Source organism: Pollachius pollachius, assembly GCF_949987615.1.
Source record: "Pollachius pollachius genome assembly, chromosome: 1".
Lineage (NCBI taxonomy): Eukaryota > Metazoa > Chordata > Actinopteri > Gadiformes > Gadidae > Pollachius > Pollachius pollachius.
The window spans coordinates 25594570-25618271 of record NC_136934.1 but is presented as its reverse complement, the minus strand read 5'-3'; the positions used below and the strand labels follow the sequence as shown (position 1 = coordinate 25618271).

The window sequence follows — 23702 nt, the reverse complement described above, 5'->3', positions numbered from 1 at the left end:
AGAGCAGCATCTTAGGAGAGCTGGGTCCTGGGGTGGATTGTGTTGTGCAGTGCCTGAGAATGAAAAGGATACAAGCTCAAGGATAGTGTTTAAAATCATATCTTACCATACTTAATTCCACACAATTATGATAAACCACTCTTGTATAAGCCTCAAATTTTTCTGTACATAGTCTAACTTCATCATAACTTACTTACATCACTACCAGAGTAGCTAGCTGTGCTTGCAAATATACTTGTATTTAAAATGTTAATTTACTGTAACAACTACAATGCTACTCTCAATAAACATGAGACATCTATATTCTGAATATGACATTGTCCACTCTAGAATACTGTTGATGTTAAGCTTAATAGCCTAGCTAACATAGATAGCAAACTGTTGCTAGCTAACGTTACCTAGATGTAATGAGCACCAAATCCTATAAACATGGCTTAAATGACTTATGATTAAATAACTATACAAAGACACAACTACAGATATGATAGGAATATGTAATAATACATACCCAACACAGAAAGATCACCTCAAACAGAAAGATCACCTCAGTTTTCTTGAGCTGTAGTATTGTTTACCTCAGATTTCCATGGCAACCATTGAGCCCTGTTAACCACTTTATCCAACAAAAACAGATGTGCGGTGGCGCCCCTAAATCATCATGTACTGGAAAAATATTTTGCATGTGTTGTTTCTACAAATATTGGAACACGTTTAGCACCCAGCCATATCAAAATTCAAGAATTGTGTTTTTTGATGCACCCTAATCCCCATCCCGCTGCGTTTGGTTAAAGTTGTAATGTTGACGTTTGAGAATGAGAAAGAGGTAGGAGCTGAGTCTGAGAACCGTGCATTCCATGATTCGAGTCACCGCTACCAGGAACTCGACTGAACGAACGATTCGCTTCTCTTGGCGAACTGACCGACGCGAACTGAATCATGGAAACAAATCAATAAATCCACCACTAGTAGTAGCTAGGGCTAACAAGAGCTGTAATATTATGTCTGGAGAACCAGGAGAACTTACAAAACTTGATTTTGTAAGAAGTTCTTGAGTTTCACGTTTTTTGTAAACATGTCTTTCAGCCTCTGTAGCACTAATGCGTATGTGTTGTATTAGATAGATAGATAGATAATTACTTTATTCATTCCAGAGGTAAATGACATTGTCATAGCAGCAACATAGACAAGACAACAAATATGAAAAGACATGCAATGCAATAAATGCATAGCACTGTGTTTGTGATACTTCACAAAAACACATTTCCTGAAAGTAGGATGAAATCACTATGTCAGTCCCTATGTTGAGCCCATGCAGTAACTTCATGATTAGATTTACAGCTGCAATTTGCTTTGTACAATTGCATATCAGTGGTCGGCTTAGCTCAGGAGGTAGAGCAGTTGTCTTATAACCGAAAGGTTGCTAGTTCGGTCCCCAGCTCCAGCAAGACACTAAAACCTACATTTGTATAATCTGCGAGAGATGTATTTACTCAGGTTGGACGATGTGTCAATTGTTGTTTAACTATGCTCTGCCTTTGTAGGAGCAAAACAGGACAACCCCTTGAGCCCTGCTTTTGTGCCCAGCCTGTTTGCATATACCTCGGCGAGGGAGAGGGAAAAGCAAAATTACGTCTTCCAAGAGTTTCTGAAGACTCAGCAGAGGAAGCGCAAGATCCGCAAGACCAGCAGATGTCTTGCTGACCCTTCAACCACCGATGTTGCTGACATGGAGGAGCATGAAGTCACTACTGACCACAACACTGACCACAGCTATTCAAGAGACGCAGGCCCTGGCATTGTAGAAACATGCGTGAATCCATCCTGCCAGACTACTTTTTGGATTTGCTAAGTCAACTGCTGTCCGAGTGCTTAATAGCACATTAGATGTTTTGTTTTTCAGATTATCAGAACTAATCTTATGGCCACCTAAAGAACAAATTCTAATTAGTCTCCCAATGTGTTTTCCCAATAACTTTAAAAACTGCACAACCATAATTGATTGTTTTGAAATATTTATAGAAAAGCCAAAGGACCTGAGATTCCGTGCACATACTCGACACTCACAATATTAGCACCACAACACCGCAAAATTTCTGATCTCAATTACATCACAAGGTGTTATATCCTAAGTGCCAAAAGGTGGGGGGGTCGCACAAGCGACAAGCACATAACATAAAATTGTGGATATCTTGATAAATTGTCACCAGGAGATGTCCTTCTAGCTGATAGAGGTTTTAATGTGAACGATACAACGGGTCTGTATTGTACTCAGCTGAAAATACCGGCATTTACCAAAGGCAAGAAACAGCTGCATCCACTGGAGCTAGAGGCAACAAGGGGACTGGCAGCTGTCAGGATCCATGTGGAGAGTCATTGGCCTGGTGAGGTATAAGTACACTATTCTTCAGACCACCATCCCTCTGACCCTCTGCCAAGCCGCTTCGCATGGACAGCCTACCTCCATTGACAAAATGGTGAGTTTGCTGTGCTCTTTGTAATATTTGCCCATCAGTCATCCCTACAGAGTAGAGACGTGATACAATTGTTTTCTCTGACTCTGAACTACATAGACCAACTACTATACAGTTATTAAAAAATATTATTTTTTTCTTCATTTATGTATGGATCACATTTATTTGTCACATGACTACAAACAAAATGGTTAAAAAAAGAAAGAAATTTAAATCAATTGAATAAATATTAATTTAAATAAAAGTGTTTCTGGATACCAAACTCATTTATTTTTTGTTTGTTTTTTACATTCTACACATTTCCAACTCTTTGGCACCCTGCTCAGCTTCAGATATGACTTGTGGAACTTCTTTTGTTTACATTGCTCAGATGTGCAAGAAAGAATGTCTGCTTTATCAATACGGTTTCCACAATAACATCCCTCAGGTGCTGTCTCAAAATTAGAACTTGAGGAGAGGCGTGGCACAGTAAACCACTTACCCAACAGCTCAGGCAGTACTCTTGTTCTAATGAATTCCTCCACCCTCAAGTAGGCCTTATCAAAAAAGCATTGATCAAATTGGACCCGCTGCATAAAAAGTTCTTGTGGTGTCCACACAATAAAATCTCCATACATTACCCCAGCTACACACATTTGGGTCTGCAGTTGGTACATGTAGCTATGATCTTGCTTGAGGGCCATACCTTCTGCAGTCATGGTAAGGCAGAAACGTGGGTCGCTGACACAATCCCTGAGAGCGCAGCCATATCCATTTAAAGGGCATTTTATTTCAAGCACACCAGTCCCATGACAATCACAAGTCACCACACGCTGTAATGCTGAAGTTCCCATGGAGATCTTGCATGGTCTTCAGGTATGACTCTGGCAGCTTCCTCATTTTGCAGACCCCATCTGATGAAAACATGAAAGACAGCAATGATATTTTGAACTTTATGATAAACCAACTAGTCTACATTGTCCCTAACACTGTTATATAAAACATCATTCCTGGAGTGTAACCATGACAAAATTCCGAGAAAAAAAGCCTGATTAATTTCTTGCTTTCTAAAATGTATACCTGGCTTCTGTTGAAAAGTGTGAAGACTGGGGATAGCAAATTGTCTTTATCAGATATGAAGAGTTCTTTGTCCTGGCTGACTCACGAAATACTGACGCAGTTACTCTTCCTGCTCACTGATCAAACTGCACCCTGGACTTTCTCTGCTTTCTTGTCTTCTCCTCAACTACCAAACACTTCAAAAATAATCGAATCATCAAAAGGGTTTTAATGGTAATTATTATAATCATTACGTTAGTGTGATGAGGTAAAAGTGGAGGTTTTGTGTCATTTTCAATATCTTACCTGCTCCGGAGTCAGATGCAGCTCCTCAAAAATCCTAGCAGCCTCCTCCAGCAGTGAGGGCAAATCTATTTCAAGACTGGCGCTTGAGTACAGAGTAGAGAGAGGTGGTGGCAAATCCAACTGAACATTCTTGGGAATGTATCTGACGCAATGGCCTTCAGCAACTTACAAAATGGCACTTTTCTTAGGGATGGCCTCCTGGTTTTTACTGCGGTGGAGCTGTTCAAAAAACTGCTTGAGCTCATCAGCGAATGGTTTTATTTGATGGTGGTCGTCTTGTTTTTTAGCTTTCTCCTTCTTTTGAAATATGTTTGATAGCTCATCATACTTCACAAATGACTTCCCTGGGTCTTCCCATGCACATCCATTGTCTGTGCATGCCTTTCCCTCTCAGCCAGGAGTGAGAACATTAGTGCTGCTGCGTGGGAGCACACCACTCCAAGTCCTGTCATACAAGTGCAGTGTGCCATGACAACAGTCCCTTCCTCCTGCACAACTACCCATGGCCATGTGGGCTTAGTGTTAAGAACCTGTGAATGAAGGACCTGTTCAGTGAAGAACAAACCGTTAAATAGTGAATATCTGTTCAAAAGTTAATTCTCCTAATATTGGTCTAATGGGTGACATAATGATAGCTGGAGTCATAGATCCTATCTAGTTCACAAATGACATGATTTTCTTCTGTAAACCTTTTGCATAACTAACAGATGCGATCTAACCAAAATAAGAAATTGCATTGTTTGTGCCAGTTTGTTATTTAATTTGAAGGTCTACTCCAAAGATAACTGTAAACTCAGGTATTGTATTGTATCCTTTGTGCTCTGCAGGTTCCCAAGAAACAGCATTGAACACCATTAGTTAATGTAGAGAAAGGAGACAATTGTACATTATGACATAACCTAAGCATCATGTGCGTCTGTTGGAGCCATAATGAAAATATGGCAATAATGGAATGGAAATAATAATAATTTATATAACAATGGTTAAATTGAGTTTGTATTCTGTCCCCCTGTCGGTCAGTTATATTATTGCATTCATTAAGCTAATGAAGGGATTTAATTCACCTGCGGGAATGTGACACAAACGCGAGTGAGAGGGGGAAGCGGGGCAGTTTTTTGACCACAAATGTTTGTTGAAAAGTATAGTTATCAAGACTAATCATTTTTGTTTGAAGCTTTATTTAATAAAGTATTTTTGTTTAAACTTCGAATGAGATTGCTTTACTTTGGTTTTGGATTGCGAGTCGTCTACCCCACTCCTATAGTGGCTTCTAATCTTGGCAAAAAGCCACTATATCAAGTCAAAAAACTCTGCCAGGAGGAAGAAGGTAAGCACCGCATCGGAAGGAAAAGCACACCGGAGTGGACGTCTTGGACAGGTCGTGATTACATGAATAAGTTCATGAATGAACCCGTACACAATGCTGACAACGTGTTGTCGGGATGTACGAAGAAGATGATAACGGTGGTTAAAAAATTTAATTGAATATCTGGTGATCTGTGGATGCAAGCAGTGTAAAAGGATACTGTGTTGCGCTGTATAAATGTCATTAAAGGAACAGCGCACACTGCGTCCGTGACACACGTCATTAAAAAAAAAGAAAAACTTCATAATAAAGTGTGTAAATATGTCAGACATAGGCCTACTTGAGACTGCTGTTGACGCAGAAGCATTGTTAAAATCCCTCAAAGCCACACGCAGAGGGCAACTGGGATCATGCACAAGAAAAATGAATGAAATAAAGGTTGATGGTGGAAATGTGGATATTGTGGAGGAAGATGTGGAAACATTTATTCAAGCTGTCAATGATTTTAAAAATGTTAATCATTATGTGCAAAAGCGCCTATAAAAGGAGGAGAGAGAGGAGGATCATGTGGACTGGTATGAGCCACGAATTACAAATTTCAAATACTTTGAGAAAGAGGTCAAAGTGTGGAAAAGTTAACAAATGGCTCGATCAAGAATCAATCCCATCGACAGCATTTCCAATGTGTCTCGACAATCAAAAGGATCAAGGGCTCAATCTTCAGTGTCATCTGCATGTAAAAGAGCAGCTGCTGAGAATACTGCTCAGCTGACCCGAGCGGCAGCATTAAAGGAAAAACATGCTCTAAAACTTCAAGAAGCTGAACTGAAAGCAAGATTGGAACGAATGGAGCTGGACACAGAAATTGCAGCATCAGCAGCTAAAATTAAAGTTCTGCTAATGGATATGGATGAGGAAACTCAACAGGATGCAATGAATGACTATTTTGTAGCCAGCAAATTGAAGACCATTGACTTTATGGATCCTGAAGTCTCACCAGTGGAGTTCATGAGTATGGGTGCAGTACCCAAAACACCTCTCCAGCACACTGTTGAAACCTTTGGCTTTAGTCAAAATGTGCAGAGCCAACGTAGCCCTCAGACTCCAATAAAGCAATTTAAGCCTTCAAGAGTACGTGTCACGGATGAATTAAGCCACAGTCATGAAACTCATGATAACCTCAGCACGGTAATAAAATGTCAAGGAAATATTGCTGAACTCTTATCTTACTTATCACACAGCAGAGGCTAGCCTTGCTACCGGCTAGGGAGCAAGGCACAGCATTTGATGGTGACCCGCTAAAATACCATGTTTTCATGAAGGCATTTGAACATGTTATTGAAGATAAAACTAGTAGCAGTCAAGACAGGCTCTACTTTATGGAACAGTACACATCAGGCCAGCCAAGGAGCCTTGTGCGTAGCTGTCTCCAAATGGACGCACGTCATGGATATGTCGAAGCCAAGCGGCTACTAGAGGAGCACTTTGGGGATGAAATTAAAATAACCAACGTCTATTTGGAAAAGCTTTAAATTGGACAGCAGTCAGAGCTGATGATGGAAAAGGGCTCCATGCCTATGCGCTGTACCTAAGAGGATACTGTAATGCAATGAGAAGCTTAGGGTATATGGAAGAGCTTGATGTGCCATCAGATTTAAAGTTGATCATTTCCAAACTTCCCTACAAGCTGCGAGAAACACGGCGAACGACTGCCTATGACACTTTACAGAAAACGAAAGGCAGAGCTAGATTCCATCACCTGGTGGAATTCATGGAAAGGCAAGCAAAAATACTCCTGGATCCACTTTTTGGGGATATACAAGACCACATCCCCCCTATCAGGAGGATAGTTACAAGGAACCAAGCAGTTGTTCCCAAGTCACCCAAGAACAGAGGCAGCAGTTTTGCGACCATAGTGGAATCATCTAATGAAGAAGACAGCATTGTACCTACAAATACACCAAGTTGGACCTTTAAGCAACAGCTTCAATGTATCAATCCTGCTTCTTCATGCAATTTCTGCAAAGCCAAACATGCATTCATCAATTGCCCAAAGTTTAAAGCCCATCCACACAAAGAAAATGCAGACTTTCTGAAAGAAATGGCTAATGTTTTGGATGTCTGCAAAGAGGTCATATGAGCAAAAACTGCAGGAGACGGCTGACATGTGACAAGTGTCAAAAGACTCACCCAACCATACTGCATATAGAGAACATTGAAAACACAAACCTGGAACATCAGCCAACGTCCAGCCCAGCTGAAAGAAAAATAACTGTCAACAGTACCCTTGTATCAGCAGGTGAATCAACTGGGGCCGGTAAGAATGTTCCATGCCATGTTCCCGTCAAAATCAAGGTTGACAAAGGAAATAGGTTCATCTCAACCTACGCTTTCCTTGACCCTGGCAGCTCAGCGTCATTCTGAAGGTGAATTTAATGAGGCAGTTGAGTCCAAAGACTCAAAACAACAATTCTCCTAAGAACCATGGGTCAGGAAAGGCCTTACGGTTAGGACTTACGAGATATCAGGATTGGAGATAAGTCACTTGGATGGTAGCACATATCTTGATCTACCTAAGGTTTACACGCAGGGCAAGATTGCTGTCTCCAAAGAAAATATGCCCACCAAAAAGGATCTTGAAAGATGACCTTACCTGAGCCGGATACAGCTGGACGAAATCGATGCAGATATCGAACTGCTGATTGGGATCGATGTTCCTAAGGCAATGGAACCCTGGGAAATAATAAATAGCAAAGGCAATGGCACATATGCAGTCAAGACACTGTTTGGATGGGAGGTAAATGGTCCACTCTCTTCTTGCTCTGCTGTCGAACTTGGACCCAGCGTGGTGTTAGCCAATCGAATATCGGTATCCAATCTCAAGGACCTTCTCCTTACGCAGTATAACCACGACCTCTGCGAAAAGGAGTATGATGAAAAGGAAGAGACATCGGATGAGGATAAAAAGTTCATGACGATGGCATGTAATTATTTTTTTCTCAAAAATAGACACCACCAGCTGCCTTTACCTTTTCGCAACAAAGACACAGTTATGCCAGACAACTATGCAGTGGCCCAACAACACACTCTAAATCTCCTCAGGAAATGTGGGATGCAGGATATGCAATTGAGTATAAAAGGTTCATGACTGATGTGCTGGAAGAGGGTTATGCAGAAAAGGTACCAATGGAACAGCTTCATCGTAAGGATGGACAGGTCTGGTACATACCTCACCATGGTGTTTACCATCAACAGAAGGGTAAACTAAGAGTTGTGTTTGATTGTGCTGATTGTACCTCTCTAAACCAGGAACTCCTCCAAGGACCCAATTTAACAAACACCCTCATAGAAGTCCTTCTCCGGTTCCGCCAAGAACAAATTGCCTTCATAGCAGACATTGAATCAATGTTCTACCAAGTGCAAGACCAAGAACATCAATGGGACTTCCTCAGATTTCTATGGTGGCCAGGAGGCGACACCAACAAACCCTTGGAGACCCACAGGATGAATGTCCACCTCTTTGGTGCTGCGTCTTCTCCTAGCATTGCTAATTTCGCTTTAAGGCAAACTGCAGAAGACAATTGCCACAGGTACGACAGAAGTAACTCAGACAATCACGAACAACTTCTATGTCGACGACTGCCTCATGTCTACAGCCACAGTGGAAGAAGCTATCAAGCTTGTCAGTGACCTCAGAGAGGCATGTGCCCAAGGGGGCTTCTCATTGACCAAATGGGTCAGTAATAGCCGTGAAGTGCTGGCGAGTATTCCAGAACATCACAGAGCCAAGCAATTACAAGGAGAAATATCTCATCAAAAGGGGACTTGGGATCGAATGGAACACCGAAAGTGACTCTTTCGCCATCAACGTTGCCATCAAGGATAGAGCCCTTACCAGAAAAGGCATCCTTTCTATGGTTAGCTCAATCTATGATCCATTAGGATTCCTTTCTCCATTCACCCTGAAAGCAAAACAAATACTCCAAGGACTCTGCAAAGTAAAGTCAGGATGGGACCAAATGATCCCAGAAGACTTTTCCAACCAATGGCAGAGATGGATCACGGGAGGATTTTGGCCTTTTAAGGAATGCAGAGCTCCATTACTTCAGTGATGCAAGTGAAATAGCTTACGGCACTGTCCGCTATCTCAGGGCCACCAACACAGCAGGAAGGGTCTATGTTGTATTTTCTCTGGGAAAATCAAGAGGGACTCCTCTCAGACAGATCACGATACCCAGGCTGGAGCTTACTGCAGCAACACTTGCCGTGAAAGTGGATCGGATGCTGAAGAGGGAGCTACAACAGGAACTTAAGGACTCTGTTTTCTGGACAGATAGCACATCGATATTGGGATATATCCACAACAAAACAAGAAGATACCATACCTGTGTTGCCAACAGAGTTTCATTGATCTGTGAACTATCCCAAAACAATGGAGATATGTTAACTCTAAGGACAACCCAGCTGATGACGCTTCACGTGGGTTAAACATAGAGCCATTCTTGAAGTCGGTAAGATGGCTGAAGTGTGCTCAGTTTCTAGAGGAGGAGGAAACAGACTGGCCTGAAATCCCAGTGAGACTAGGACAAATCCCTCTAGATCAGGGGTCTTCAACAGGTCACAAGCTACCGGTAGCTCGCAAGCCCTCAATTAGTAGCTCGCCAAGCAAATCAAAAATATAAAAAATTTAAAGAAAGAAAATAATCAACACTATGAATAAACAAAACCTCACTCTAAGCGAACTTTATCTATTTCCTACAACTCTATATCTATCTAACCCCTACACCACCCCACAACGAATATCAACCAATCACGTTTGAGTATGCTAACAGGACCGCAAGCCGGTGGCAAAGATTTTTGAGCCGAACATGAACACTATCGAACAAGTGTGGATTTTATTTTAACATGACTGAAGCAAGATACATCATGCAAAATGAGTGAGGCAGGGCCATTGAAGAAAAAACCAAAGGCGTATCATTTCCATCAAGAGTGGGAGACTGAATATTTATTCACACGGGTAAAAGACAAGTGTGTGTGCTTGATTTGCGGGACGAGCGTCGCAGTCGGGAAGAAAGGCAATGTGGAACGGCACTTCACCACACTTCACAAGCAGTTAAGGTGAGTGAGGTGAAAGTGGGATTGCAACAGCAGCAATAGTTTTTCACGAAACCAGGGAAGAGAGCCGAGGCTGCAACCGAAGGGGGTTTTGTCAAGGATGCTATGACTCTCGTGGCTGATTCTTTGTTCAAAGATCAAAAAAATGACCCTGAAATCCTGTCTGCTATATCAGAGGTGCAGTTAGGCGCGAATACCATGGCAAGGAGGGATTCTGTGCTGTCAGAGGATGCAAAGTCAGAACATGCAAATGGTTTTCAATTCAGTGCGATGAATCAGTGAACTCAAGCGACACTGCTCAGTTGGCGGTTTTCATAAGAATGGTGTTTGAAGACTTCTCCGTTAAAGAGGAATTTCTCACATTGCTACCTTTGACAACCAGAGGCCTGGACATTTACAACGTAGTGAAGAACTACTTTGCTGAAAAGAATGTGCCATTAGAAAAATTGGTGTCAATAACAACTGATGAATGCCCGGCCATGACAGGGAGGCATAATGGCTTCATTGCAAACTGCAAAGCAGACCCGGATTTTCCTTGTTTTTTAAACTATCATCGCATCATCCACCAACAGTCCATTTGTGCCAAAGTCATGGGGTTTGATCATGTCATGACACCTGTCGTCAAGATAATAAATTCTATTTGAGCAAAGACCAAACATCGAAGTTTTAAGTTATTTTTGGAAGAACTGTCATCAGAATATGGCGATCTTTTGCTGCATACAGAAATCAGATGGATTAGCAGAGGAAAAGTCCTGCAGTTTTTTTCGCACTTCTGAATGAGATCAAAGCTTTCATGGTAGAAAGAAATGAGGATAAAACTCTGCTGTCTGACACTGAATGGCTACTGGACCTGGCATTTTTAGCAGATGTTACAGAGAAATTAAACAACCTGAACTGCGAATTGCAAGGCAAGGGGAAAAAATCTGTGACTTGATTAGTGCTGTGAACGCTTTCAAGGCAAAACTGGCCCTGTTTCTCCCAACAGGTGAGGAAAAGGAAAATGCATCACTTCCCCTCGGCACACAAAATGCTGGAAGAAAATGATACTGCATCTGGGGCCATGGCGTCCAGAAATATTTAGACCTCTTGACCAGGCTGGGTGCGGAGTTTGAGAGGAGATTCACAGACTTTGTGAGGCTGGAGCCCTGTGCCACATTTATTACAAACCCCTTCAAGGATGTGGAAATATCTGACATTTCTGAACAGATTGTTGATAAAATCTGCAAAATGACACACAGTTGAAATCAAATAAGTCTGTTGCAGATTTCTGGAAACTTGTGGATGCACAGAAGTACCCCAACATTAGCACAGGAGCCATGAAATATGCTACCCTGTTTGGCTCAACATACCTCTGCGAATCTGCCTTTTCCGAAATGAAGTTCCGAACTTGTCTCACTGATGCCTACCTGGATGACTGCATCAGAATGAACTTCTTGGGATACACACCAGAATACAAAGCCCTGGTCGACAGCATGCATAATAATATTAAAATGTGCTAATATACACTGCAAAAGCAAAATAAAAATACGGGGAGTAGAAGTAGCTTGCGACTTGTTTTATTTTTTGAAAGTAGCTCTCATCCTAAAAAAGTTTGGAGACCCCTGCTCTAGATGATCCCGAGGTCAAAAGGGAGGGCTCTGCAAACATCTTTAGTGTGGACACTAATCCAACCAGCATGTTGATTGAGTATTAGTTATCATGGAATAGACTGAAACAAGGGATTGCATGGATATTAAGGATACGGGCACTTCTCCTTCTACTACAGGAAAGGAAGAGAGCAGCTAGTGGAAACCTGAGCCCAGAGTGGACAAAATTAAAGTCGAAAGAAAAGATGAAGCATCTTAAGATAGAAACTGGGGCACAGGAGCTGTTTGTAGAAGACATCAGAGAAGCTGAAAAATCCATAATTTGTTTCGAGCAAAAATGCTACCTCTCTCAGGAGCTTCTTCACTTGGAGAAAGGTATACAAGTGAAGGCAAGTAGCTCAATTTGTAAACTAAATCCAATTCTGGATGAGGGAATGTTGAGAGTGGGAGGGCAGATAAGCAAGTTGGCAATACCGATAGAGATGAAGACTCCAATTATCCTTCCAAAAGGTTCTCACATATCCATACTAGTCTTACGCGACATTCATCAGAGTTGGGCATTCTGGAAGAAGTCATATGCTCTCCACACTGAATTAAGATATTGGTTGCCTAGTGCCAACTCCTCCGCCAGAAAGATCATCAAGAGTTGTGTTTTCTGCCACCGGGCACATGTGAAACGCTGGGGAGTGATCTTCACTTGCCTGGTGAGCCGGGCTGTGCATTTGGAAGTAGCAGGCTACTTGGATACAGACTCGTGCATTAATGCGTTTCGCAGGTTCATATGTCGCAGAGGACCAGTCACCAGCATAAGCACAGACAATGGGACCAATTTTGTTGGAGCGCAGAAAGAGCTGCAGAAATCTCTTTAAAGAAATGGACTTTAAATCCCCCATTTGGAGCCCACTTCGGTGGAGTTTGGGAAAGGCTAATTAAGCTGGTGAAGAAGATTCTGCCATTGTCCTAAAGGAACAGGTGTTGGATGATGAGACTCTGCAGACTGCTTTGTGTGAGGTTGAGTCTATCATGAACGACAGACCGCTAACAACAGTGTCCAGTGATCCTAATGATTTGGAACCCCTAACCCCTAACCCCAAACCACCTCCTTCAACTAAAGGCCAAACCCATTATGCCACCGGGACTATCTAAAAAGGAAGATATGTATTCACGGCGGAGACGGAAACAGGCACAGTACCTTGCTGACCTCTTCTGGAAGAGATGGGTAAAAGAGTATCTCCCTATCATGCAGCAGCAAAGTAAATGGCAGAATTCTAAGCGGAACCTTCACCCTGATGATCTGGTCATCATAGTCAACGGCACAGCACCAAGGAGCTCTTGGCTCATGGGTCGTGTGGTGAAGGCACTACCTGGGCCAGGAGGGCTGCCTGCTCCTGGAAGCAGGTGATTGAGTGTGATCGAGTTGTGATTGTTAACAGAAACACACACCTGCACACATTCCCCCTGAACCTTGAGTTTCTCATTTCCCATACTTGCACGCACACATTTCATTGACTTTTGAACCCCTTTGCCCATGAATACATGCATGGATTTCCAAGGATTCATTTTTCCAAAAGGATTACTTTTTTGTTCCATGGATTACTTTTTTCTTCCCAAGGATTTGATTATAATGAACTATGGATTACGAGAAATTATGATTTATGGACTCTGATGGGCTATGAAGTGTATGCTGTGTTTGTCAATTTATGAAATTGTTTGCTTTGGCTCCTTATTTAATTGATTAATTGTCTTGCTACCGCGTTAACAATTAGGGGCCGGTATGTTGGAGCCATAACGGATATATGGTTATAATGGAATGGAAATAATAATAAGTTATATAATGATGGTTAAATTGATTTAACCATTGATTTAACCATTAATTTTGTATTGTCTCCCCCTGTCGGTTAGTTATATTATTGCATTCCTTCAGCTAATGAAGGGATTTAATTCACCTGCGGGAATGTGACACAAACGAGAGTGACAGGGGGAAGCGGGACAGTTTTTTGACCGCAAATGTTTGTTGAAAAGTATAGTTATCAAGACAAATTTTTTTTGTTTGATTCTTTATTTAATAAAGCATTTTTGTTTAAACTTTGAATCAGATTGCTTTACTTTGGTTTTGGATTGGCATCGTCTACCCCGCTCCTATAGTGGCTTCTAATCTTGGCAAAAAGCCACTATAGCGTCAGTTTGTTATGAAATGTGCTTTGGACAGAGACGCATTCAGAAGTGCATTTTCCGAAGTGGTGGGTACAATGAGGATGCACTTTTTTTCTCTTTAGTGCAGGTAATGAAAGGTTCTGAAAGATGGCATACCCATGTAGCTTACTAATGAATAAAATGTATACAAAAAACATTGATATATGACCCCACTATGTTCTGCTCCATATACCCAATGTTGACAACGTCCCAGCCAAAGAGTATTGGTATTAATGCCTAATTCATTGTCCAAGCCAGGCTGGCAGCTCATACAAAAATAATCCATAATAATTAAACTTGGGTTTTGTGGTGGGTACAAAATGAATCTTGACGAAAACTCGTCAAGATTCGTCAAATGTGTGTTGTGTCCCAAGCGTCCGCAGCGAAATTATCTCCTATGATTTGATGACTGATTGCAACGATCAATGATAGTAACCCACCACAAACTGTTCACATACAGTCACAAATCTATAGTACTTACCTTTGCCATTATCAGATAAAGATTATTGGTGGCCAAGTGCCTCACTTTAGCTTCACCCATCCAGCCACAGCATATTGGTGGGCATCAGTGCTCTTGAACGCTTTCAAGATATCTCCACTGTATGGGGAGGGGTTTTGGACTAAATAAATATATGTCATGAAAATTGATTTGAGGCAAGCGTGAGGCCGATACTAATGGACAAAAAAAAACTTGGGGTAACAAATAAGGATCGGAACCTAAAATTATTATTTTTTCCAGATATCTCTGTCTCTCTCTAACATTCAGATGAGTGGTGTGGGCGGCCATACTAGGCGAGATCGGTCGTGCAAATGGCGGCGTTCCAAAAAACGTGACGTAGATGAACCTTATGAAAAAAACAGCACATTGCAACCAGGGCCCTGTTACCCGAAAGCATCGTTAGCCTAAATGGATCGTGAAGTGCGTCGTACAAGCATCGTAGTTGTCACACCGTTTCCCGAAAGCATCCATGGTAACGAACGTCGTGAAAATGCTCGTAGCTAACGAGGACTCCAGGGGTACTTATAGGATGCTAAGAGCATCGTTAGCCTACTATAGCCTTAGTGGCATCACCAGCGGACATTCCGTGTATTTGATGCGTTTTATTAAAACACATCCGATACCACGGAATGCCCAGCTGGCGCAATTTCGCAACCGAAAACAGTGGTTACCGCTGATATATTACTCATAGACTACTGTTAGATTTAAACAGCAAAGATAGAGAAATGTCAACAACATAATTTATTGCAGCAATTTAAAATTCCAAAAATACATGCGCAGCAGAAATGTACAGATGAAATGCCACGTCACAAGGCATATAATAAAATCAAATGATTCCATTGCTCTTGTGTGGGAGGACGCTTTTGAGCTGCACTTGCTGTCTCCCTCTGATTTTAATTCAACCATTGTGGTTAAAATGTCCTCATATTCAGGGTGCAATTTGCCGGTGGGGATGGTGGGGATTATCCCCCCCTCTGGTTTACACGTCCTACCCTCTGCTGAATTATTTTCATCCTCGGTGGGGATAAAAATTATCCCCCCCACCCAAAGTATTTTCACCATTACATCGTAATAATTAACAACCAAAATACACAGGGTCCGTCTTCATTTTGAAACATTTTAAAATGTTTCTCAAAATTATCCCCCCCTCTGGTTTTTTCACAAATCGCACTGTGCTCATATTGATCAATGACAGAAGACATAGGCTACTGTAGACATGCATCATGCTGAGACCAGTGGGTTTCGGAGAATTTCTGCAGGCGTTTTTCGTTGCGATTGTTTGCATTAAGCACTGTAGGCGCTTCGGTGAGGCTGTGATGAAGTTCACTATTTATTGGACCCTGTCTAGACAGTAATGAACATCCCTGAACATAGTTAATCGCGTTTGTAGTCATTCAGTCATTGTAGTCACTCATTATTGCATGCGGGTGTCTTCATTCATAAAAAAATTAAAACATTCAGGAGTATGCAATAATACAAATTATTCTAAAGAGGTAAGACACTCCGTGCGCAGCCCCGCCTTCCCAACGAACGGGGGATTGGACCCCCTCGGTTTTACACAGGAAACTTGAGATAAGAAGGTGAAATCGCCGGGCGTGCCAAGCTGCGACCGAACCAGCTTGGCAGTGTAAAAAGACCTATAGCCTACTTCATCCTGCCCAACAATATGGGCAGGATCTAGACCAAGCTCTCCTAATCGGGTCAGCAATAGCCGTGTGTCATTGCCTCTGCATTTGAATTATGGAACTTTGCATTTTTAATGTCTACAAATATTCTAGACTAGAGAGTGCGCGCCAATCAATGAAACCTTATGCGGAATCAGATAAAGTCGGCTCTCTTTGCTGTGCAAAGCACGTTTCAGAAATCAGCACATTAAGATAAATGTAGTTGTCACACAAGCTATTTTAGATTTTTGTTAATATGGAATTATTTCAGGGGGGTAAAAGCCTTGAAAAAATGTACGCACACTGCATTCAGGATTAGGACTGATACATATGTCGGCCTAGGCCTAATCAATTGTGTTTTAATATCTTTAGCATTCATATCATTGCAGTTTATTCTTTTCGTATGCTACTCTGCTCTTGGCCTCGATGGGGAGATATTTTAACCCTTTTTAACCCCATTTTCCTGTGACATTCCTACGTCTCCCCCTCCTACGGAGCCCATTTCAGTACCGTGTCGACAGTAGACAGTTACAATCCTACGAACGTCGTGAGTGCAGTGAACGCGTGTTCATGTTAAAGCTAGGGTGGGTAATTTTGGAGAAAACAGCCGTTGAGATTCCGTTGTGTTCTCTCTGGTCCCTCCCTGCCACGCTCTACCTGCTGTAGCTCCTCCCTCCGAACGTCAGTTATGCGCGTTCATGTGAATTCAGTTACATTGATAGGAAGACTAAACACCATTTCAACAACGTTATAACAATACATGGAATATCATATGCTACACTTCCCTCGCTGTGCTTATCTTGGCAGTTGTGTCAAAGTAGCTTTTACACAAATGTGACTCGGACATTATCCACAGTTGCGTTGAGGCCCAGGCGACGTGTGAGCACAATCTCTGTGTTTTTCCGACAGGTTAGAGTGACCATAACTAACACATAAAACGGACCGGAAAAGAACCATGGGCCAATGCAAGATATCCTACGGAACCGTATTGAAACGGTTACATTACAGAACCGTAATGTAACAGTTATCGTGGCGCTGTCTAGTAAAAAAACATACCAGCCGACACTTTACATATTCTTCACAATATACCATGGAGAGATATCACTATTCATTACCTGTCTATAAGAAATGTAGCCATCTCAGCGTCCGATTTTACGTTTCTCAGGTCACGTAACTCTCTCCATCGCTCATAAGCCACGCCAATGTTTACTCTGGTTTAATTTCGAGCTCTCTCCGCCTCCCTTTTAGTAGCTGTCCTTTCAACAAGTGTCTTTCCTCTTTTTTTCGCTGTCTAAGTGGTGTTGTTGGTATCCGGGGAATGGGAAATTTAGGGGCCGTTGATGAAGACATTGCGATTCATTTGTTGTCGCCGTAGTAGTGCAAAACTGTCAGACTGCTAGGCTCGTGAACGCTCACGCAGGGATGCACCAACGTCGTTGCCAAGGTAAACGGACAGTCCCACAGCCAATAAGAACGGAAAATCAGAGCCTCGCTCTGATTGGTCAAAGTGTACATGAGCGGTGGCAATTTTTGGGAGCGGCACACAGAGGCAGGGGAGAGCAAAGTAATGGGCAGATATTCTCAGAGCACTTCACCTACATATAGCTGACTGGCTATTATGACAGTTTTGCCAAATATTACAGTAAAAAAATTACCCACCCTAACTTTAAGAGGAGTTTCGGGAAACGCTCCAAAGAAATTTATAATAGAATGATCGTACGAGCGTGGATCCATCGTTATCGGGAAACGGGGCCCAGATCACCTAGTAGAAATCACACCACATAGCAACCAGTCCACCTAGTAGGAACCACACAACATAGCAACTAGACCACCTAGTAGAAACCACACCAAGTAGCAACAGAACCACCTAGTAGAAATGACACCACATAACAACCAGACCACCAAGTATAAACTACACCGCATAGCAACCAGAACACCTAGTAGAAACCACACCACATAGCAACCAGACCACCTAGAATAAACTACACTGCATAGCAACCACAACACCTAGTAGAAACCACACCACATAGCAACCAGACCACCTAGTAGAAACCACACTACATAGCAACCAGACCACGGTACACCAACACATTGCATTCAGAGAATGCTACCAGAATATCCAGCATGCACACGCGCGCACACACACACACACACACACACACACACACACACACACACACACACACAAAGTATCACTGGAACAATAGAATTGGAAAATATATCAATATACTTGTATATAATCCCGAAAATGTGTCCATTCACAGAATTTCAACATCGTAGTGTTTTTATTTTTTAAAAAATATAACAAAAAAACAGAGAGACAAGTATAAAACTTGTCTCTCCGTTGACAGACGTACCATCCTCCGGCGCGCCCCGGAGTGCACGTCTCTCTGCGAGTCTCTCTGCGTCTCCATCAGCGGACTGAACCGTTTATACAGCAGAACTCGACTCACGACTCGGGTGATTGTGCGTCGCATAGTTGCAAAGTTAAAAAAAAAACTATTGGCAAAGAATTATTGGCAAAAACTGTCAATAATTCTCAATGTCTTCATCCACACGCTCTGGAATTCCGCTGATTTGAATAATCTCTACAAATGTTGGTACTTCTGATATTGAAGTGATAATAGTTACGGATTAGCATTCACAACACAACTCAAAATCGGTTTATCAATCACTTCCGATATCTTCTTTACGTCGTTAGTGGTTTAATCGATAATTATTGCAAAAACGTCCAACCTGTGTGGAGGTACAAGGAACACAGCGTGTAACAAGGGTGAAAGATGATAACACTGGAGCTCAGACGGTTCCAGAGTCAACGTCTTCCTGTTCTGTCCGATCACAGCGCCCTCCAGCGGGCGGAATAAAACACACACACACACACACACACACACACACACACACACACACACACACACACACACACACACACACACACACACACACACAGAGAGACACACACACTATAAGCACTATACAAACTATATATACACAGTTTGTGTGTGTGTTTTTTATTAATTTAATGCATCTTTACCTTGGCCTATGAATAACCCTGTAAATGTAAACTGTCTGTAAAAATATATGTATTTAGCCCGTGTACATTTTTCAAGTATTTCTTATTTTCGATGAATAAACATTTCTTTAATATTACTAGAAATATGTCTCATTAGAAATATGTCTAAATTATTTTCACTGACAGCTCCAGAAAATTCAAAATACCAGTGAAATTCCTTGAATATGTGAACATACAGTCTATTGCCATTGACAAAGAGGGTATAACAATATTTAGCATTTGATCTGCTTCATATTTCATTTATGCTACCGTCTTCCCACAATTCAGCACTTTTGGGATTCACAACCCAAATAACGTGAAAAAACCCCCACAAACGATTTCGAGGAGAGCCGGAAGATTTGAGAGAGCTTTATTTAAATTTAACTCGATGGCTTTAACGACGATGCTGATGACTCCCTGCAAGCACCTCACTGCGGGCGGGGGGCACAGGGCGCGACGTCGGCCACCGGCTGGCACCGCTCCACCACCGCGCTGATCTCGCCCACCTGCACGCCGTCGTAAGTGCCCGTGACCGAGGTCCAGTGCGTCTCCCCGCGGGGGTTGGTGCGGCTCAGCCGCGCCGTGAAGGGCAGGTCGGCGGTCATCTTGCGGCCCTCCATCCTCACGGTGCATGAGTGGTTGGGTGGCACCAGCAGCTCCACCGCCACCTCGTGGCCCAGGGTCTCCTCCAAGCTAGTGCCCTCAGAGAAGCTCACCGTCTGTTCCTTGGTGAAGTCCAGTGTGCCGGGGCCCAGAATGGGCACCTGGGCCTTCATGGTGGACACGGATCCGTTGCGCGTCTGGCGGCCGATGTCCCAGGTCTTCCGGGTGCTGCTGCTCTTCTCAAGGGACACTCTCTTCTCCACACTGGTGCACTCCAGGTTTGTGACCTTGGCCAGCTGCAGTGCCTCGGGGGGGTGGTGGAAGAGCTCCATCTGGTCGATGGCGTAGCGCACATGGGAGATGTGCTGGCTGTAGGCGTCGCGGTTGATGCTCAGCACCTGGTACTTCTTGTACCAGTACTCGTCCCCCTCCCAGGGCAGGAAGAAGGCCTCGTGCAGACTCACCACCTTGCCCAGACCGTACTTGTTCCTTCCCACGAAGATGTCCACCCCAGGGCAGGTCCGAATGGCGTGCTGGGGGACGGAACCGTATGAGTCCTCCTTCCACTCCAGGAACTCAAAGTGGTCCACGTTGACCAGGACCTGGAACCTGGTGGAGCTGTACTCCTTGTCGGAGTAGGGGTACAGGCAGAAGTTCCCCATGCTGGGGTTGTAGAAGCCCGCCTCGCAGTTGACTTTACACACGTAGTCAGTGCGCCCGGCGTAGTTGTTGAAGATGCTCACCGTGCCATTGGGGAGAACCCCTTCCCAGGTCACCCACTGGAGGTTCACGTTCTCCCCAAACAGGTGGGGCCCCTCGGGGACCCCTGGCACAGGGTCCATCTCCCGGGGGGAGGCGGTGCTGAGGGCGTCCAGAGAGGGGACGACCTCCTCCAGCTCTGGCTTCAGGAAACCATCTGGATCATCCCAAATAAACCATACCCGTCCTTTAGTTTATGGTATATTCTTTATATTGGATACAGTGAACAGAGTCGTCAGAAAACAGGATAACTGGCAGAAGGACAGAGTGGTAGGTTTACGCTCTAAATAATCAATCCACCTTCATAAATAAACCCCAGGAAGGGAACAGTATATTGAATGATTTTGTCATTGAATGGACACTAAGGACTTTAATGAATAAACGGTCTCCCTGCAGTGACTGTTCTGGCCTCAGGATGACGCTGTCGTTCACCTTAAGACACGAGAAGATTATTGTGCATTTTTTAATGTAGCAGTAAGAAACTTAACAATTATAAATTATTAATGAAGGATACCCATATAGCAGTACCTGGTTTACTGTTTGGAATAAATGGTAAGCCTACAGAGAAGGTAGGAGAAGGTAGTAAACTACGATCTCCGTGTTCCCCAAGAACACAGAGATCGTAGTTGAAGATTACGGTAGTAGAAGGACGTATATGCAGTGTTAGAAGGTAGTACTACTAGGTAGTAGAAGGTGGTATATGAAGTATTAGAAGGTAGTACTAGTAGGTTGTAGAACGTGGTATATGCAGTAATTAGAAGGTGGTGCAGGTATCTGAAGTAGATAATATAAGGTAGCAAACTCACCACAGTTGCATAGCTGGAGCAGCAACAGCAGGAAGGGAAGAAAGTGCCTCATCTGTAAATATGCAGTCCTACAGTATCAGCACCATCATAGCACTATTTTAGTATACATGGCATCTTCAGGCCCAAGGCTGGAGCCCAAAGACCCCAATGTTTCATGAATAGGTCTCATATATATACCATATATATAATATACGGTCTCAAAGCAGTGAAACAAATAAAAAGATATCCATTGATCTTTTAATCTATCCTTCCGATCATGCATTAAACCTTTCAAAGTAATACGATTTTAGTGATCCATCGCTGTTTTCCAATCAGCAGAATAATTCCACAAAACTTGGCACTTTGTATCTAGTCTGGTGGTGTAGATTGTTAATAAATGTTTAATTTACTTGTAAATTAATGTTAATCTGTGCCCTGAATGTCCTAAAATCCTACAAAGGTCCCATTTAATATGGTATTAACAAAGAATAGTACAAGTACAATGTACTTCAGCATTACAATATTACTAACATAGTACTAACATTATTGTCACATAGTTCTATCATAGTAGTAGCCCACTAACAGTACTAACATGGTCCTACATTACAAACAGTACTAACATGTTCCTACAGTACAAACAGTATTAACATGTTACTACAGTACTAACAGTTCTGACATACTACTTCAGTACTAATTTAGTACTGCATTATACATTAGAAGAGTTGGTTGATCGAGAAGTTTTCTTTCCGCCTGCAGTATATAAGTAGAATCAACCAGTCAATCAACCAACCAAACACTCAATCAAAATATCAATCAATCATTAATAAATCATTTCTCTTTGTCTTCTATGGAAATCACAATAAATCAGATCAAAATGATGATTCAGTAAAGTTATGGATAAAGAATATAGAGCTCTGAACTGATCTCTACCTTCTCAGCTCCTCTACCTGTCAGAAATACACTGCTGCCCGTGATCTGATTGATAGAGGGAGGGAGGGAGAGGGAGGGAGGGAGAGAGAGGGAGACAGAGGGAGGGAGAGGGAGGGAGAGAGATAGAGGGAGGGAAAGGATGGAAGGTTGAGAGATGGATGGATAAAGAGGGAGAGGGAGGGAGAGGGAGGAAGGTAAAGAGAGGGAGGGGAAGAGAGGGAGAGGGAGGGAGGGAAAGAAAGGGAGAGAATGAGGGGGCAGGGGGGCAGAGGGAAAGAGAGAGATTTAACACTCACCAAAAGACTGTCCGATACAACCACAGTTTTATGCCATGCGGTGGTACGGTGGTGAGGAGGGAAGATAGTGGAGATAGCTGGTTTGAGGTCACCGTGATATCGCTCCTTATCGTCCGCTTGAAGCTCTTCAGGGCCATCAGGGGTTGCGTGTTGATTGCTGCTCTTATGTCATTGGGACAGAATACAGGCGACTGATCCATTGTTCTGGAGGGTTACAGTTGCTTTGATTGCGTGCAGTGTCAAGGCCAGCTGAAATAAGCCTGGAGACAGATATTTATCGGGGTTGTTTATTATACCTGTTTGATAACAGAGTTATCAAACAGGTATCAAGGTCTTTTACTTGATTGAGGCTTTGTAGTAACACGCCACGGCTTCGTGTTGCAGGTTTAACTCATAACTCTGGCTCCTCTTCAGATCTAAACTAATACCCCAGGGGCCAAAAAAAAGAGAGCAGGGCCTGCCCTCTCTTTTTAAATACATCCATGTATAGCCTATGTTTAACATAATACACCAATGTTCGCCATGCACTCCCACAACCCTCTCCCCCAAACCACAATGTTGTCCTTTTAACTAATATGATAGCATTATTATTTATTGTTTTTAATCATATTGTGGTGGCGTTGTAGCTCATATTATATTATTATAATTTAGCATTATTAATTGTATTGTAGCTGCCTAGGAACTAATATAAAACTGTTATAATTTAATATAATAATATACATAATACATGTAATGATAATGCTTAATGAATATTATACGATTTTCATTTAGCATTATCATTATTATTGTGGTGGTTAAGTTACAAAGCAAACTCAAAATCATTACAAATAAACTCTGAGATCATCTGGTCAGGTATAATACTTTGCAAGAGTTAATAACTCAAGTAGTGATTCCTTATTCGATTAATTTGCTGGACTTTTCTGACAAACTAAGAGCGAGATTTTTGACATCTTCAAAAATCAAAATGACAGCACCACTTTATAAAGCATACAATGAAACGTAGTCAAGACTTTTTGATATATATTTTTTTATTATTACCCATAATGCCAGTCAGACAGACAGTTAATCACTAGCAGTGGTTAATAGGTGCTCTTCTGAATGC

The 23702-nt window shown here is 42.5% G+C and overlaps 2 protein-coding genes across 2 annotated transcripts in view; both read right to left on the bottom strand.

The window, feature by feature from the left end:
• The window catches only part of ptrh1 (peptidyl-tRNA hydrolase 1 homolog), a 30562-nt gene extending 11627 nt beyond the window's left edge, over positions 1-18935 (bottom strand). The window contains exon 1 of the mRNA XM_079741341.1: positions 18536-18935. Within this exon, the coding sequence (XP_079597467.1) occupies positions 18536-18655 (120 nt within the window). The 5' untranslated portion in view covers positions 18656-18935. The remainder of the gene's footprint in view (positions 1-18535) is intronic.
• A 720-nt stretch (positions 18936-19655) lies between these two features.
• On the bottom strand, positions 19656-22737 carry LOC307081993 (natterin-3-like; the record flags this gene model as incomplete). Its single annotated transcript, XM_079745392.1, has 4 exons — positions 19656-20746; positions 21396-21447; positions 22305-22349; positions 22693-22737. 4 exons carry the CDS (start codon positions 22735-22737, stop codon positions 19656-19658), a joined length of 1233 nt encoding a protein of 410 aa, XP_079601518.1.
• Positions 22738-23702: the final 965 nt, after the last annotated feature.